At 44.5% G+C, this 16,089-nt stretch overlaps 2 protein-coding genes across 2 annotated transcripts; both read left to right on the top strand.

The window, feature by feature from the left end:
* Nucleotides 1-3,293: 3,293 nt before the first annotated feature.
* Nucleotides 3,294-8,654, top strand: rnf25 (ring finger protein 25). Its single transcript, XM_085404786.1, has 10 exons — nt 3,294-3,371; nt 3,598-3,669; nt 4,606-4,702; nt 4,958-5,025; nt 5,116-5,185; nt 5,278-5,349; nt 6,844-6,990; nt 7,065-7,154; nt 7,242-7,379; nt 7,775-8,654. Exons 1-10 carry the CDS (start codon nt 3,349-3,351, stop codon nt 8,426-8,428), a joined length of 1,431 nt encoding a protein of 476 aa, XP_085260912.1. The 5' UTR covers nt 3,294-3,348; the 3' UTR covers nt 8,429-8,654.
* Nucleotides 8,655-9,869: 1,215 nt separating this feature from the next.
* Nucleotides 9,870-15,834, top strand: kat8 (K(lysine) acetyltransferase 8). The gene is made up of 11 exons (XM_085404785.1): nt 9,870-10,279; nt 10,785-10,859; nt 10,988-11,166; nt 11,239-11,292; nt 11,379-11,543; nt 13,741-13,830; nt 13,905-14,045; nt 14,132-14,225; nt 14,926-15,076; nt 15,366-15,520; nt 15,662-15,834. The coding sequence occupies exons 1-11, from the start codon at nt 9,964-9,966 to the stop codon at nt 15,724-15,726; spliced, it is 1,485 nt and encodes a 494-aa protein (XP_085260911.1). The 5' UTR covers nt 9,870-9,963; the 3' UTR covers nt 15,727-15,834.
* Nucleotides 15,835-16,089: the final 255 nt, after the last annotated feature.

The raw sequence follows: 16,089 nt of genomic DNA, 5'->3' as shown, positions 1-16,089 counted from the left end.
CTTTTCGTGATTTTGACGCCAAGGAGTCATATGCTGCCCTCTACTGTCAGACAGTGCGCATTGTAAATCCTCGCAGATTTTATTTTGAAGTTCACAGGAAGTGTCTCTGTGGGCTGGTGTTTGTCATAACAATGGCGAACTTGTCATGAGGAACAAAATTGCCGCTATAACGTTTTAAAATGGCTCTGTACTCGGTTGTTCATATCCAGAAATGATCAAAGAATTTAGAGAAAAACAAAATCAACTTTTTTTTATGGAGAAAGAAAAAAATGTGAATACTTTAACATTTTTCCTCACAGTGTCATAAGTCACTGGACATTGTGGACATCCACGGTCACTTCATGCATAATGCACATTCTATGTGTGTGGACGTTTGCAGGAATATGTGTATGTATATGTATATTTAGATGCTGTACATTTAGATGCACACTCATATTGCATGTGAGTGTGCGTGTACACGTCTATTCTTATAGATAACTATTACTTACATGGAAAAATTATGTTATAACTATGTAGTTTATAGTTTATGTCTTGCATATTTCTACAGCTATATCCACAGTCACATACTGTCTATGCTACCGTTGTATATAGTTTAATATCTTACTTATTTTATATTTGTTTGTATTTTATTTGTATTTTTTGTATTATCCTTCTGCTTTCTGTCCCTGAGCTGACGTAATGCAAAAATTTCCACACAGTGGGATCAATAAAGTCTCGTCTCGTCTCGTCTCGTCTCGTCTCGTCTCATCTCACGCTGACATAAGAAGAAGAAGACATAGAATAATCCTTTAATTGTCCCACAAGGGGAAATTTGGGTGTAACAGCAGCAAAAAAGACACATATACAAAGAAACAGTACACAAGACACAGAACAGAAACATACACAAGTTTTACATATTTACATTGAGGACAATGGTTACCAAAAACAGAGTATTGTACCATTATTAAATAAAATAAAATAAAATAAAATACAGGTAAGAGGCAAACCCAGGCTGTAGAGTGAGTCAGTTGATAAAATACTGCAGTTACAGCGCTGATGTAAACATCTGTGTTTGTTGGGAGCAGTTCTGATTGTATAGTCTGACAGCTGCAGGGAGGAAGGACCTGCAGAAACGCTCCTTCATGCATCGAGGATGCAGCAGTCTGTCACTGAAGCAGCTCTGCAGCAACATCTACATGCATGGGGTGGGAGACTCTGTCCATCAGAGATGTTATTTTGGCCAGAGTCCTTCTGTCTCCCACCACCTGCACTGGGTCCAGGGTGCATCCCAGAACAGAGCTGGCGGATGCCACCACAGAGTCATAGAAGGTCTTTAAAAGCGCTCCCTGTACTCCAAATGACATCAGCCGCCTCAGCAGGTAGAGTCTGCTCTGACCCTTCCTGTACAGAGCATCAGTGTTGTGGCTCCAGTCTAGCTTATTATTCAGGTGAATACCCAGGTGCCTATACACCTATACATGCGGGGCGATCATCGCTCAAGAGCTGGGAGTTTGCCTTGTAATCGGAAGGTTGCCGGTTCGAGCCCCGGCTTGGACAGTCTTGGTCATTGTATCCTTGGGCAAGACACTTCACCCGTTGCCTGGTGGCGCCAGTGTCCGGCAGCCTCGCCTCTGTCAGTGCGCCCCAGGGTGGCTGTGGCTACAATGTAGCTGCCATCACCAGTGTGTGAATGGGTGTGTAAAGTCCTTAGGGACTAGTAAAGCGCTATACAAATACAGGCCATTTACCATATACGAGTCCACTATCTCAATGTCCACTCTCTGGATGTTCACCAGTGTCAGTGTGGTGTGTCCACCAACTCCTTGGTTTTCCCGGCGTTGATCAGCAGGTGGCACGAGTCACCTGCTGATCTGGACTCTAGACTTTGTGGCACGAGTCCACAAAGTCCAGAGTCCACTGTCTGTACTCAGAGTCTATGGCAGAGTCGTCAGAGAACTTCTGTGGGTGGCAGCGTGGGGAGTTGATGGAGAAGTCTGCGGTGAAGAGGAACGGTGCCAGCACTGTTCCCCATGGGGCCCCCGGACTGCAGACCAGCGTATCAGAGACACAGCCCTGTGTCCGCACATACTGTGGGCGTCCTGTGAGGTAGTCCAGTATCCACTGGGACATGTGGTGGTCCACTCCTGATAGCTCCAGCTTGTCCCTCAGAAGTCGTGGCTGGATGGTGTTGAAAGCACTGGAGAAATCAAAGAACATGATCCTCACATTGCTTCCAGGCTTCTTCAGGTGAGCCAGAGCTCGGTGCAGGAGGTAGATGATGGCGTCCTTCACCCCGATGCCAGGCTGGTAAGCAAACTGCAGCGGATCCAATGAAGACCTCACCAGGGGGCGCAGATGGTTTAGAACCCACCTTTCCCTTAAATCGCCTATCATCATCTTGAATTCCTTCATAAACATATGGTAATGATATGTTTTGACATTCTCCAATGCAAATGTGCTGTTTATAAGATTGGGGAAACCTGCAGTCAGCGGAGACTGAAGAAGTCACCTGGATGAGTGACGAAACGTTTCTGCCACAAAACGCTACGTCCAGATGAACAGAATCAACTTTTGGAGATTTACTTTCCTGGATGATTGAGATGCATCAAGACATGTTTTGACATTATACATTAAATCTTGAGAGTTGTCTGCCCTCTGCTGGTCATTTGGGGAACTGCATACATCAGTTTACATTAAGTACAGCTGATCATAGATTTCGTAATGATATTACTAAAAAATAATTTAATCATTTAGTCATACATTTTTTCCCATTAAGTAGACATTACTGCAATATTTTAGTATTTTCAAAAGTTACTTGAATTTCTCAACATTTGAAGTCACAAGTCCTTCAAGAATTTTAGGATTAACAAAACTAATAAGATTAAATTAATTGCAGTTGCGTTCTGTGACCACTAGAGAGCAATACTTACAGTCTGTGGATTAAAATAAATACGGATTATTTGCGTTTATATATGTACATTTTCAGTTTTTCTGAATTTGTTTTAAAAGGTAAAACAAAAATTTTAAATGTAATTTTATGAGTGAGTTTTGAATCCGTTTTAAATAAAAATATTTTATTTCATAAACATATTTTGAACACACCGACTCTCTCACTGTGGTTTCCTCTTTGTTCGATATCACATGAAGTTTGTTGCTTTTTTCACTACGATCCAAAGGTTTCACAGCCTCAGTGTAGTTTTTCATTGTATGGTGTTTTCTGTGATAAATGTCTGAGAATCTGTCAACAAATATCTTGTACGTTTTATTGTATTTAGCACGGTCTGTTTTGCGATGCTTTTATTCTGAAAGGTCTGTGTATACGCAACCTCCGGTTAGCCACAGCTAGCTGTTGCCGGCTCGCACAGCATCATGATGACGGCGGCCGAGTGCGAGTGAGTTTGTTGGATGAGTGTGTGAAGTGTGACTACTAAGCTTCTCTAATGTCGTGTCCGCGTGTGTGTGACCCGCGGCTAACCCGCTCGGTGCCGCCGCGCAGTAAAATCTGACCGCAGGTCTGCTGCTGTGTCGAGCTAAAATGCTAACGCTAATTTTAGCCGGTTATGAAATGTCGCAGAGATTCAGCCGCACACACTAACTGCGCTGTTTTCTTGTCCGCAGCGTCCAGTCTGAGATCGAGGTGCTGCAGTCCATCTACCTGGACGAGCTGCAGGTGGACACGAGAGAGGACAGGTGAGCTAACAGCAGCTGGGTTAGCTTTAGTGCTGGTTGGTGTTGGACAGGTGAGACTTGTACAGGTGTTAAATGTCATCATTTGGAGGAAGTTAGTGCTCTTGGCTCTCTGAAGGTCCCAGCTCAGCCTGAGGTGTGGACTCTGGATCACTGCAGCTCCTTGTTTGGAGATTTGCTGCTCTGGGATAATCCAAAACCGAGTTTGGTCCAAGCTTTAGCTGTGGGTCAGATGGTCTCACACTCTAGAACACTTTGATGTACAGAAGAGTTTATGGTCCACTCAGTAACTGCAAGGTGTTCAAATCATCATCATCATCATCATCATCATCTTCACCCACCACGTGCTGACAGCTGGCCTGAGGTGTTTGTGGTGCACTTTGTTCTAGTCAGTCCAGACGACGTTGCTCCTGAAGTCTTGTTTCTTCCCACGCAGCTTTGCCATGTTGCTATGGCTTAGTTTCCTCCACTCCTGGAAGAGTGGATGATGTTTTGAATGTTTTCCATTTGTGAATAATCTCTAATTGCAGAATTAGAGAATTCCTTTTGAATCATTAGCCTTCATTCATTTTACTTTCGATGATCAGAGGAGACACGAAGGAGTTCCAGATGTGGACAGCGGTTTACCACATCTGGAGTTGTGGCATTGATGATCATATTTGACACAGACTGCTACGTACCAAAGCTCCAAGAGAATCACAAGTCTGAGTAAAACGCACTTTAAAACAAATTCAGATTTTGCCTCAAATTAGTTTAAAAAGTTTTTTTTCCATAAAAGTTGGGGAAAAAATCATCTTTAAATTTAAAAAGTTTGACTTCAGGACTCTGAGAGTGTCTCTCTTTTAATGCTTCTGACTGTGTTTGGAGGAAGTGATGTCAGCTCGACAGAGTTTGGTGGGAGGTTCTGTGATCGGTGATGCAGTTTTGTTTTTGTTTCAGGGGCTGGGAGGTGAGCCTGGACCTGTACCCGTCCACAGCCGAGGACTCCGTCTCACAGTTCGTCCGGCTCACGCTGACTTTGAGCCTCGATCAGCAGGTTCGCCTTTCACCGGCTCAGCTCGCAGAAACGTTTGTTAACTCCGAGACAGAAACGCACAGAAGACCGTTAGTGGACGGTTTATTAACAGTCATGTGCTGTGAGGGATAAAAAAGCTCATTTTTACATTTTTGGTGTTAACAAATCTCACGGTCACGGTTCATGGTCACATCACACTCTGCACTGATTGAACAGCTGACATCTTTCTGCAGTTTTCACTGAACTGAAATGAGTGTTTTCTTCTTCTGTGTTTAGTATCCCTCATCGTCTCCGGGGATCTCCATCCGGAACCCCCGCGGGCTTTCTGATGACAAACTCAGCAGGTGAGGAAGTGACTCATCTCCCAGCGTCAGTCCCTTCTGCTCACAAACTCTCAGCACTGAGTGTAAAACCCTCTGATTCTTCTCTCTTAGTGTCCAAAAGTGTCTTCAGCTCGAGGCTCAGTCCTGTCTGGGTTCGCCCATGTTGTATCAGCTCATTGAGGTTGTTATACGTGCTGTTTGTTTCTCATTAGGATAAAATGTGTCATTTCGCTGGGTTTATCTTAAAGTCTTGCTCTGATCTTTCTCCTGCAGAAAGCTAAAGAAATCCTGACTGAAAGCAATATTCCTCATGGGAACTGTGTCATTTGTCTCTACGGCTTTAAGGTGAGTCGCTTCCCTCCATCAGAGTTTGGAGTTCCCTCTTTGAATGTGGCCACATTCCTGTGTTGAATGCTTCCCACGGGGCTGTTTATACACTTGTGGTCTTAGTCACAGCTCTTTGTTGTCTAAGTCTTACCTCAGCTTGCGTTTAGAGGTCATTTCAGCTCTGACCGTGTTGCTCGTGTCTCCATGCCTGCTCTTGTTCCTCTGATTGCCGTCTCCGTACGGCTGCAGCGAGAGTTTGGTTTGGACTCTGTCGGGCTTGTTCTCGGCGGGTGTTGGATCCAGCAGCGCTGCCCTGTGTCACCTGTTCTGTGACGTTTATGGACAAACGCTTTGGTGGCCTCAGCATAGCGTCTGTGCTTTGTGCAGATGACGTGGTTCTGTGGCTTCATCAAACAAGAACCTCCACCTGTCAGAGAGAATCAGCACCTCCATGTCTGACACTATGATTCTCAGGGAAAAGGGTGGAGGACCCACTCACAGGAAATGGGTACCTGCTGCCTGTGGTGCGTGGGTGGGTGGGTGGAACTGGGCCATTAAAATTACAAGTAAATTATTTACCAGGAACATCTGTGCTGTGGGGGTTTATTTTTTTATGGCAGCTGATTAAACAGGATTACAAAACACTCAGATAACTGAGCGTGCAGGCTAGCGTCCTGGTGTTTGTGCTGAACGTGGTCAAACATGGTGGTCGAGCGGTTATACTTCAACACGGTGTCACGCTTCTCCTCGTGTCTACATCAGAGCGCTGCAGGGCGGGGCTTAAAGCACGGCGACCATCTGCTTACTCTCCACCTCGCTTGTTTGCAGCTTGGTGTCACAGAGAGAGCCATCAGCATCATCATCATCTAGTTAGCTGGCATGAATAAACGTGAACAACTTGTTTAACAGGTCAGCATCTCTGGTGCTCGCCTCTGTGAAAGTGACACAATTAGGACAAAGACTTTTGTTTTTGTCTTGAATTTGTTGTGTTGGATATTCAATCCTGACCCAGAAAGAGACGCCTGAACATTTTTTGTGACCATTTGTTCTGTAGGTGGTGCCTGACATAGTATCTACTCAGATCAGCTCGACTCGACTCATTTTTAGGGTTTTCCATTAGTACCTGTTCTCAGGTACTTTTTTAGTACCTAGTGTACCTACTTCCGAACGATCTGAGAAAATCTGAAAATGTGACATCAGCAGGTTGCATGCTGCCGATTGGCCAGTAAGGAGCATCGCTCGATGAGTCAGGAGGGCGACTCTTTCACAAAAATCAAACCCAGCAGTGAGAGAAAAGGTTCCACACGCAGTCCAGATGCTTATCACCGCCCCAACGCCCTCCATTGTTGTTGTTTGTGTCAAATACAAATGAAGTCACGGGACTTTTGGCCATGTTGCTATAACAACCCCAAGCACATTAGGTGGTACTCAGTCGTACTGGAAAACGACAGAGATGGAGTAGAGTCTAGTGGAACGAGTCATGAGTAAAGTCATTCATGCTTTGGTTGTCAGGAGGGAGAGACGTTCACCAAGACGAGCTGCTACCACTACTTCCACTCACACTGCCTCGGCCGCTACGTGAGCCACTCTGAGAGGGAGCTCCAGCAGAGGGAGAAGGAGCTGGAGGAGGACAAGACCAGAGACAGAGCGGACCACCAGGTCAGACGTCAGCAGCTGCACGGATGATTAATCACTTTGAGACTTTCTGACTCTGCCTTTGATTCTTCTGACAGGAGCTCACCGTGGTGTGCCCGGTGTGCAGAGAGCCGCTGACGTACGATGTTACTCAGCTTCTGTCGTCTCCCGCACCTCAGCTGCCCGAGGTAAAGCTCGTTCTTAATTCACCTGTTAACGGATGTTTGTCTGATTTCGCCAGTAAACGTTACCGGGCTTCGTGTTTCTCCTGTCAGCTCGACGAGGCAGCGATCGGTTCAGACTTCCAGCAGAAGTGGCGTGAACTCCAGAAGCTCTTGGAAAGTCAGAGGTCTAGAGGAGGGATCATTGACCCCGAAGTGGAGTCCAACCGCTTTCTCATCCACATCAACGAGGTAAGAATGTGTGTGAGGCACTCGGTCCCTGTCTGCAGTGGTTTGCGGGGACGTTTACGAGTGTAAACGGGGGTAATGGCGAAGGATGCGTTGTGACCCTGACCGCACATGCCTGAGTTCAGAGAAGATCAGAGTAATCCTTGTGAACAAAACACTCAGTTTCACACAGTTTTTTTTCTACTCTTGGCTCTGTGTGATGTCATCCAGAGGGGATTTACTTTATATGGTCATGTCAGGCAGAGAGAGAGAAAGGAGCAGCCAATCAGAAGAGTTGCTTTAGAGAAAGAGGAACAAACACCACTTGGTAACCGGAAATAAGCAGAACACGTTGACTTTAATGTGTTAAACGATGTTTTGAATGTATTCAATGTATAATTTTTTTTTGACATTCGTAGGCTCCACCTGCTGCTGAAAATGGAAATCTGGATGCCGATGAGCCTCCAGGCCCTCCAATCTCCTCAGCCTCTAACGTTCCTGCTGAAACTGGTGACAAAGCAGACCAGTCTGTTCCCGGGCTTTCCCACTGTAAAGGTGTTCTGGGACAGAGGCATCAGCACCAGGTGAGGGGGCAGAGAAGAGGAGGAAGGTCCAGACCCCATCACGAGAGAGTCGCCCCCATCGCAGAGGACCTGGACAAACTCTCTCTGTCTTCAGACTGTACTGAGAAGCCAGCTAAAGCTCAGGGTAATCGTGGCCAACAGGTGCAAGGAAACCCAGAACTATGTCCCTCAAAGACGGACGGGGGTGTCAAGGCAATGGAACAAGAGGCGCAGGTGCCCACATGTCAGTCGGGTTTGGAAACAGAGTTCCCAAAAGATGCTGCAGACTCTGCAGGCAGTCGAGGCCATCGTGGACGGAGAAGAGGCCACTACAGACCTGCCCCACACTCCGGGGCTGCTGGACCTGCACGGCACCACTGGGACGATCGTGGCTCCAGGAGCAGAGGAGGAGCCAATAACCTGTGCGGCAGAGGAGGCGGTCCCCGTCGTGGTCACGGCAGGGGCTTCCAGCAGAAGGTGGTGGAGAGGGGAAGAGAGGAGGTGCTATGACAAAGGGCGACAGGAGGGCCAATGAACAAACTTACATGTGCCTCCATTGTCAGTGTGCATAGATCAAAGTCCTGCAGCAGAAAAGACGTTCACTGTAGTGTCCCATCCTGCTGTCCATCGCCATCACCCTGCGCTTTGGTACGCACTTTCACGCACGCTATCGGGTCCAGATGGTTGTTGCTTTATGTTGTGGCACTATATAAATTAAAAGAAGTACAAATCCAAATTTCTCTGGATGGCAGCTTTGGTGTTTTTCTCTTAGTACAGTAAATAACTTGTATGTGGACCCTCTGTGATATACTGATATTGCATTAAAGTGCTGCAACCAGGTACCGGAGAGAAAACTGACGGTAGAGAGGCTGAGTGTCTGTGTTAGTATGCCTGCTGCACCAAACAGGAAGTCTGCCTTTGATAACCATTAACTGGATGTCTGTTGTCAGACCTAAAGTTCTGAAAAGCCTCAGTGAGAGCTGATGGGTTCCTGGATTGAGATATGATTTCAGACTTTCAGACCTGATAGGAAACACCTCTCGATCGAACATCTTTCTCAGATTGTCGCATTAGACTGACACATACAGCAGTGTGTCATCTGCATCAAAGCAAACAAATGTAGAATGACTGGCTTAAAAAGCGTAGTGGCAGGTAGACAAGCACGTGTCAAATCCAGAGGGTAACAGTGGGCAAACGAAGAGTTTTAAGAAGCATAAGAAGATAGTTTGACTTTGCCTTTAAAATATGCAGCAAAACTTTGATCCACCTTAAACTACCAACAGTGCAGCAATACTGGAAAACTCAAACTCTTTCTGAAACTCTGGCACACGACTGTTACACTTTAGGTGAACTCCAGCTTGACATCTTGCTGTGATGTGTTTGTCTCCATGGCCTGGCAGTTGAGGGGATGATTTTCACTCAGCTTTTTTTACTCTGCTCAGCAAACAGGGAACAAACGTAAGAATAAAAAGATCTGTGAACAGATCTGCAGTCACTGAGCAGGACTTATCAACATAAACTTCACTGTTAATGTCAGTTTGATAAACATGGTACTATAATTTAAAACTGCATGCACAACACGATCACTAGGTACCATTTCATTTATTACATTTAAAGTATTTATTTACCTCAAATCAAAAACTGATGTGAAGTGTAAAAAAACCCCCAAAGAAAACCCAATAATAGTAATAAGCTACTCTTCCATTGTACTGACAGACTTTGACCTGGGGGAGTTATGAACCATCTTTTTTAGTGTATTCCTGAGCTTTTGCTTAAATCAAGTCTCAACAAGTGAATATTCATTAGAAAATTATAATTAATTATATATATATATATATATATATATATATATATATATATATATCTATCTACCGTTAAGCAGTGAGGCGAAATCGCCAACGTCACAGCGCTAAGGATCATGGGAGATGCAGTTACTTTACCGTGAAAGAGGCGGATCGTAACCTGCGCCATCTTGGCACTTTGTCCTGTTAAGCCCCTCTTTAAACTACGCAGAGGTGTGTGGCTGTTTTTAAACCTCGGAGGTTATGACTGGCGGGAGCGAATTTCACAAGAGCTACGCTAATAACAAGGACTCGGAGCCCACGATGGACGTGGACATGGATTCGAGTCATATGGAAGGCGAGCGGGGTGAGCTGGACGGCAGCATCCCGGCTGCGTGTTCCTCCAACGGCAGTGGCGGGGAGGAGGATGAAGCGGAGGCCCTCGGCCGCTCCAGGGAGGCCGGGAGTTCGAGTAGTCAGCACATTCCGGATAGAGGAGGGGTGCTCGGTGGCAGGGAGCAGGAGGTGTCAGTGGCAATCGGAGAGACGTATTTATGTCAAAGAGCCGATAAGACATGGCGTGAGTAAAGACCATGTTCTGCTTTTCCCTTCTCAATTTCGTTGGCATGCTAGCTGTCTTATTATTTTGGATATGGACTCAGTGCTTTTGTTTTGGTGAAAAACTGCCATCAAACAGTTAAAAATCTAAATGACTCGCATAAAGTCCCAAACGGCTTTGGTCCAAAAACTTAATTCAGCGATCGCTTACTAACTGAAGATTTTTAGGGCTTTCTAGAAAATTCTCTATGGATCTTTAAACAGTGACACTTTAAACAACAAACGGCCCACATCTAAAAGTTAGCACTGAAACGTAATAAACACACTAAGGTGTTTAGTTATGTTTGCCGAATTAAATGACGTCTCGATACACATAAGGTGAGATTTTAACAGCCAAATCTATACAAAGTTTATGGTTAATTAAGGCAAGCCCGCATTTAAGTCCCAGAAATCTGAAGGGAGTTCGGCAGGAAGTTGCTTGTACTGCCGTGAGTCGCACCAGCTGATGGTTGTTGCTCCTTTCACAGACACAGCAGAGGTTATTCAGTCCAGACTGAACGAACAGGAGGGCAGAGAAGAGTTTTATGTCCACTATGTGGGGTGTAAGTACAAAAATACTTTCATATTTTTAAATTCTGATTTATACTGCATGTTTCTTCTGTTTAATTCATGCTAAACGTTCATATCCAGCTGCTGTATCTACATCTAATTTTCTCTGGGATTCGTGCAGTCAACAGGCGGCTGGACGAATGGGTGGGTAAGTCTCGCCTGGCACTTACCAAGACAGTGAAGGACGCGGTTAGGAAGAGCACAGAGATCGGTGGCGTTGGAGATCTGGGTGACCAGCCTGAGAGGAAGATCACCCGCAACCAGAAGCGCAAGCACGATGAGATCAACCATGTGCAGAAGGTATAGAGTGTGTGTAATAACACCAGGAGCGTTGCATAACTTACAGTTTTCTAATGAAGCTTTTCTTTGCAGACATACGCAGAGATGGACCCAACGACAGCTGCACTGGAGAAGGAGCACGAGGCGGTGTGTAGTCACAACCACTTTTCTTCCACGTTTTTTCACTATTTCCAGTATTTGGTCAATAAGCTAACTGTTTCCCTCACTTTCAGATCACCAAAGTGAAGTATGTGGATAAGATCCAGATAGGAAACTTTGAGATCGATGCCTGGTACTTCTCACCATTTCCTGAGGATTATGGGAAGCAACCCAAGCTGTGGATCTGCGAGTACTGCCTCAAATACATGAAGTACGAGAAGACGTTCAGACATCACCTGGTCAGTCACCTCAGTTCAGGACGTTTGTGTCTCATAGAGTCATACCTGCTTTTTTGTTTGAGTCAGTGAATGATGGCTTTATGTGTGAGACAGAAGACTGTTAAAGGATTGTTATCCAGCCTGATGAGATTCTTATTAAAACGTTGTGCTGTCATGATTCTGTCAGCCTTCGTTTTACTCAGAAAAAATGTCAGTCATTCACAAATCTGATAAATGTGTGCTGTGTGCTGCAGCCTGGTGTAGGGCTGTTCGATATAACCATATATATCGGATGACGATATAAAAACGTCCGTCGTTTCATTTTACGCTATCGTTTGTTTCGTGGTGTCGCAAAATAAACTGTTTACGGCAATATTTGTTCATGGTTTTGATGTCACTGTAGTGGCTGTATTAGTTTCTTAAAGTTCTCTCTTCCTCTTAATGTTTAATATAACCACACTACGGACGGACAAGCGCCTGTTTTTATGCGTTGTCGTTAGCAACAATGAAGGTGACAGCATCGCGTGTCCGCTTGTTTATGTTCCACATAAACCTTTCACAATAAAGCTCAAGATCCTGTTCAGACTTTTCAAAATAAACTGAATCACGTGAAAGAGCAGATCATTTACAGATGAGAAGCAAAAAAGTAGACTAAAAAATAGACCTTAGACTCAAACGTTAGAACAGGCTTCTCCCCGCAGCACGCCGTGTAATAAATACAAAGAAAACGGCGCCGTTACAACTTATGTCTAAAAATGTATCGTTTCATGCATCGGTTAAAACTTCCCGCAAGTCGAGCTGCCCGAGATTCACAGACTTTACAGAAAATGTTACATTTTTGTGATTTATATCGTTATCGGACGATAGATGTCTGATATCGGGATATGAGATTCTGGTCGTATCGCACAGCCCTACCTGGTGCCACAAAATAAGTAAAGTCATCCCCGCTCAGCAAAGCGAGAGGGGTGTGATGGTGCTTCTCCACAAAAACCAAAAAAGCTTTGAAGTGATGCATCTTTGACTTTAGCGATCTGCTGTTAACAAACCAAAGCTGGGTGCTTCTCCGTATCCCAGCACGTATCTTTGTGTTCGGGTACATTAGATGTTAATTACTTGTGGATCTGTCCGGGTGTAATCCATGTTTTTCGTGACAGCAGCGTCCCGTCACTTCACCTGCACGGCAGCTGTCAGTAACGCCGTAGAGCCGCTGAGCACACAAAACTCACCACCATGAAACCACTAAATCACTACCACTCACACTCACCGTCACCTGCTGCTGCACTGAGACAGAGGTCGCGTTTAAAAGCGCTGCTTTAAATCCACACTTTTCCACCTCAGCTTTAATGTCTTGGATTGAAACAGTTAACCCTGAGGTTAATCGCTAAGCCTCAAATCTGTTCTTTTGCTCAGAGCTTCGTGTTTTACTGGAATCTTTGAGGTTTAGAGTTCAACATGCACAACAACAAAAGACATGTTAAGAAGGAATACGTCAGAATCCTTCAATGGAAGAAATACGACACTCTGATGTTTCCGTCTTTGTTACCTGCCTCATTCATACATCCACAGCTTGTGTTTGCTGCAGTTCAGCATGTTTAGATCTAATATTTTAATGCTGTTCTACATAAACTGTCCTTATTAAATAAAAGTGTCAGACTGCTGTTTATCGAACCCACCAGTGTGAAAGTCTCTCGTGAAAGCTGCAGTTCAGGCGTAAAACAAATGAATATGTAATTTTATTCGTATGCATGTTTGTCCTCAAATTCAAATTTTATTTGTCACGTACACAGTCATACACAGTACGATATGTAGTGAAATGCTTGGACAACTGCTCGTGACCTAAAGAAAACAAAAAAGGAAAAGGCTATGAATAAGATAGGAAATAAATATGAAAAATTAAAAAGGGTAAATTTAACTAGGAAGGAATAAAATATAAATTAAGGTTAAAAATGAAATAACTGTACAACACAAATTAGAATGAAGGGTAAATTTAACTGGGAAGAATAAGATAAAGATAAATATATAAATTAAAGTTGAAAATAAAATAACTGTACAACAAAATACACAATATAGAACTATATAAGAATGTATGAAGAAATCTAAATATAAATAAATATATACACAATAACAGCAGCTGTACAAGTATTAACCGGAAATTTTTAGTTTCACTCGTTAAATCAAACTGCAGTGTTTATTTGACCTTTGACCTTTTCCTCCTCAGTCACACTGTCAGTGGAGGCAGCCTCCAGGCAAAGAGATTTACAGGAGGAGCAACATATCTGTGTACGAGGTGGACGGGAGAGACCACAAGGTGAGCCCGGCTGAACACCGAGCTGCTAACGTGGGTTTGTGTTCCTGCTGCTGACTGTCGCTCTCTGTCTGCAGATCTACTGTCAGAATCTGTGTCTACTAGCCAAATTATTTCTCGACCACAAGACGCTTTATTTTGATGTGGAGCCCTTCATCTTCTACATCCTCACTGAGGTCAACAAACAGGGAGCGCACATCGTCGGCTACTTCTCCAAAGTAAGTCCTCAGCGCGCGGCTCAAAGGTCGTTTCCTCGTATTCATTTCAGACTGATCGTCACGACTTCTGTGGTTTTATTTTTCAGGAGAAAGAGTCTCCAGACGGGAATAACGTGGCCTGTATTCTCACGCTGCCGCCTTACCAGCGCAGAGGCTACGGGAAGTTCCTGATAGCTTTCAGTAAGTGACAGTGAATGAATGATGAGGGAGCGTCCTGGAATACCAGAGCCTGGAGTTTGTAATCAGAGCTTTTTAAAGATGTTTGCAGAAAAAATTTTCAGGCGAAACAGGATTTCAAATGTTAAGTTGGGAGTTTCAGATGGACTCGAGATGACACAAATAAGTTGTTTCACATTTATAATAAAACCGAAAGGAAGTCAGTAAATCTGCAACTCCTGACCTCCACCAAAGAGCTGATGTGATTGGTTCAGCTTTCACATGGATGGATGAATGAATGTACATCAGACTGAGAAAAGATAAATTAGGAGTCACTGTTTCAATCTCACAATGGTATCACAAGCTGATCCAGGTGTCCTCCAGCCTGGTAACTTTCCAAGCTGTGTTTGTTTGGCATATCTGAATTTCTATAAAATATCAGATTTGAGTTAAATTATCAGATTTTTGTCTCCTGTAGAGATATGCTTTGTGGATTGAGGCCCCAAGAGATCAAACACACTCCAACTTAAGAAAACACGAGCAAATAGAAAAACCCTGCAAAAGCACACAAAACACAACAGATGTTGAGTAAAATACAGTGGAGATGGGAATAGTGCAGCAGATGGATGGATGGCAGGGGTGTAGTCATGACACCAACAGAGCGAGTGACTGAAGGAGAGACGCTCGCTGGCAGCAGCTCTGATATCGCCCGTTTCTGCTGCAGGCTATGAGCTGTCTAAGCTGGAGAACACAGTGGGGTCTCCGGAGAAGCCGCTCTCTGATCTGGGGAAGCTTAGCTACCGAAGTTACTGGTCCTGGGTCCTGCTGGAGATCCTGAGGGACTTCAGAGGAACGCTGTCCATCAAAGACCTCAGGTAGACACGCAGACACGTGCAAAGCTGGACGATTCGGCTTTGCTTTTCCACTTGTTTTGTAGACGCTGTGAAGGTTAAGAACCAAAACGATTGTTTGGCAGCTCAGAGATGCACTCAGTGTGAAAGCTCTGCTGTTTTCAATTTTACAGCAGACAAACTTTTATAAGTTTACATGTTGATGTGAAACTTGGTACTCGACGAGTTTCTGATCAGAACTTTTAAAAACAAAACCTGGAATTAAAAAACAAACTCTCTGATTTTAACCTTCGTGTCCGTCTGCGTCTCCCAGCCAGATGACCAGCATCACACAGAGTGACATCATCAGCACGCTGCAGTCGCTCAACATGGTGAAGTACTGGAAAGGTCAGCACGTCATCTGTGTGACGCCCAAACTGGTGGAGGAGCACCTGAAGAGCGCCCAGTACAAGAAACCACCAATCACAGGTACCTGCACAGATGTTCCAAAAATCTTCTCATCTTATTACAAACATGGCGTCAGGCTCTCCGATCTCGAGGATTCTCGTGTTGGGTTTTTACCCCGCAGCTGATTTGCTAACGTCAGGTGTGATTGTGTCTCGCTCTCAGTGGACACGATGTGTTTAAAGTGGGCGCCTCCAAAAAACAAACAGGCCAAGCTGTCCAAGAAGTGAGGAACGGAGCCGCCGACGTGTGATCACCCGCCGGGCGCTCGTGTCACTACTGTACATAATTTTTAGTCTCTCCTGTCTGTATTTTTTAAAATAAATCTCTAAAATAAAGCTTCGTCTCCTGATCTGATTCCTACATACGTTAAACATCACTGAGGAAACGAAATATTTGCTGCAAGGATGAAATATTCCTTTAATTAGGAACAGAAGATGTTTACGATCGAATAAAAACTCGTCCTAATTAAAAAACCTTGGTGTTCTTTTTCAGTCACTTTCTCGCTCATCAGGAAACTAAACAGTGATCACACTTCACTCTGGTTTCTAATGTTTCATGTAGTCTCTTTACTTTCTGTTTAAAAAATACTT

The sequence above is a fragment of the Rhamphochromis longiceps genome, linkage group LG4 (assembly GCF_057381845.1).
Source record: "Rhamphochromis longiceps isolate RC_006_pf linkage group LG4, R_longiceps_female_GT1.1, whole genome shotgun sequence".
Classification (NCBI taxonomy): Eukaryota; Metazoa; Chordata; class Actinopteri; order Cichliformes; family Cichlidae; genus Rhamphochromis; species Rhamphochromis longiceps.
Note: the sequence above shows the minus strand (reverse complement) of the source record. Positions and strands in the feature narration are given on the sequence as shown.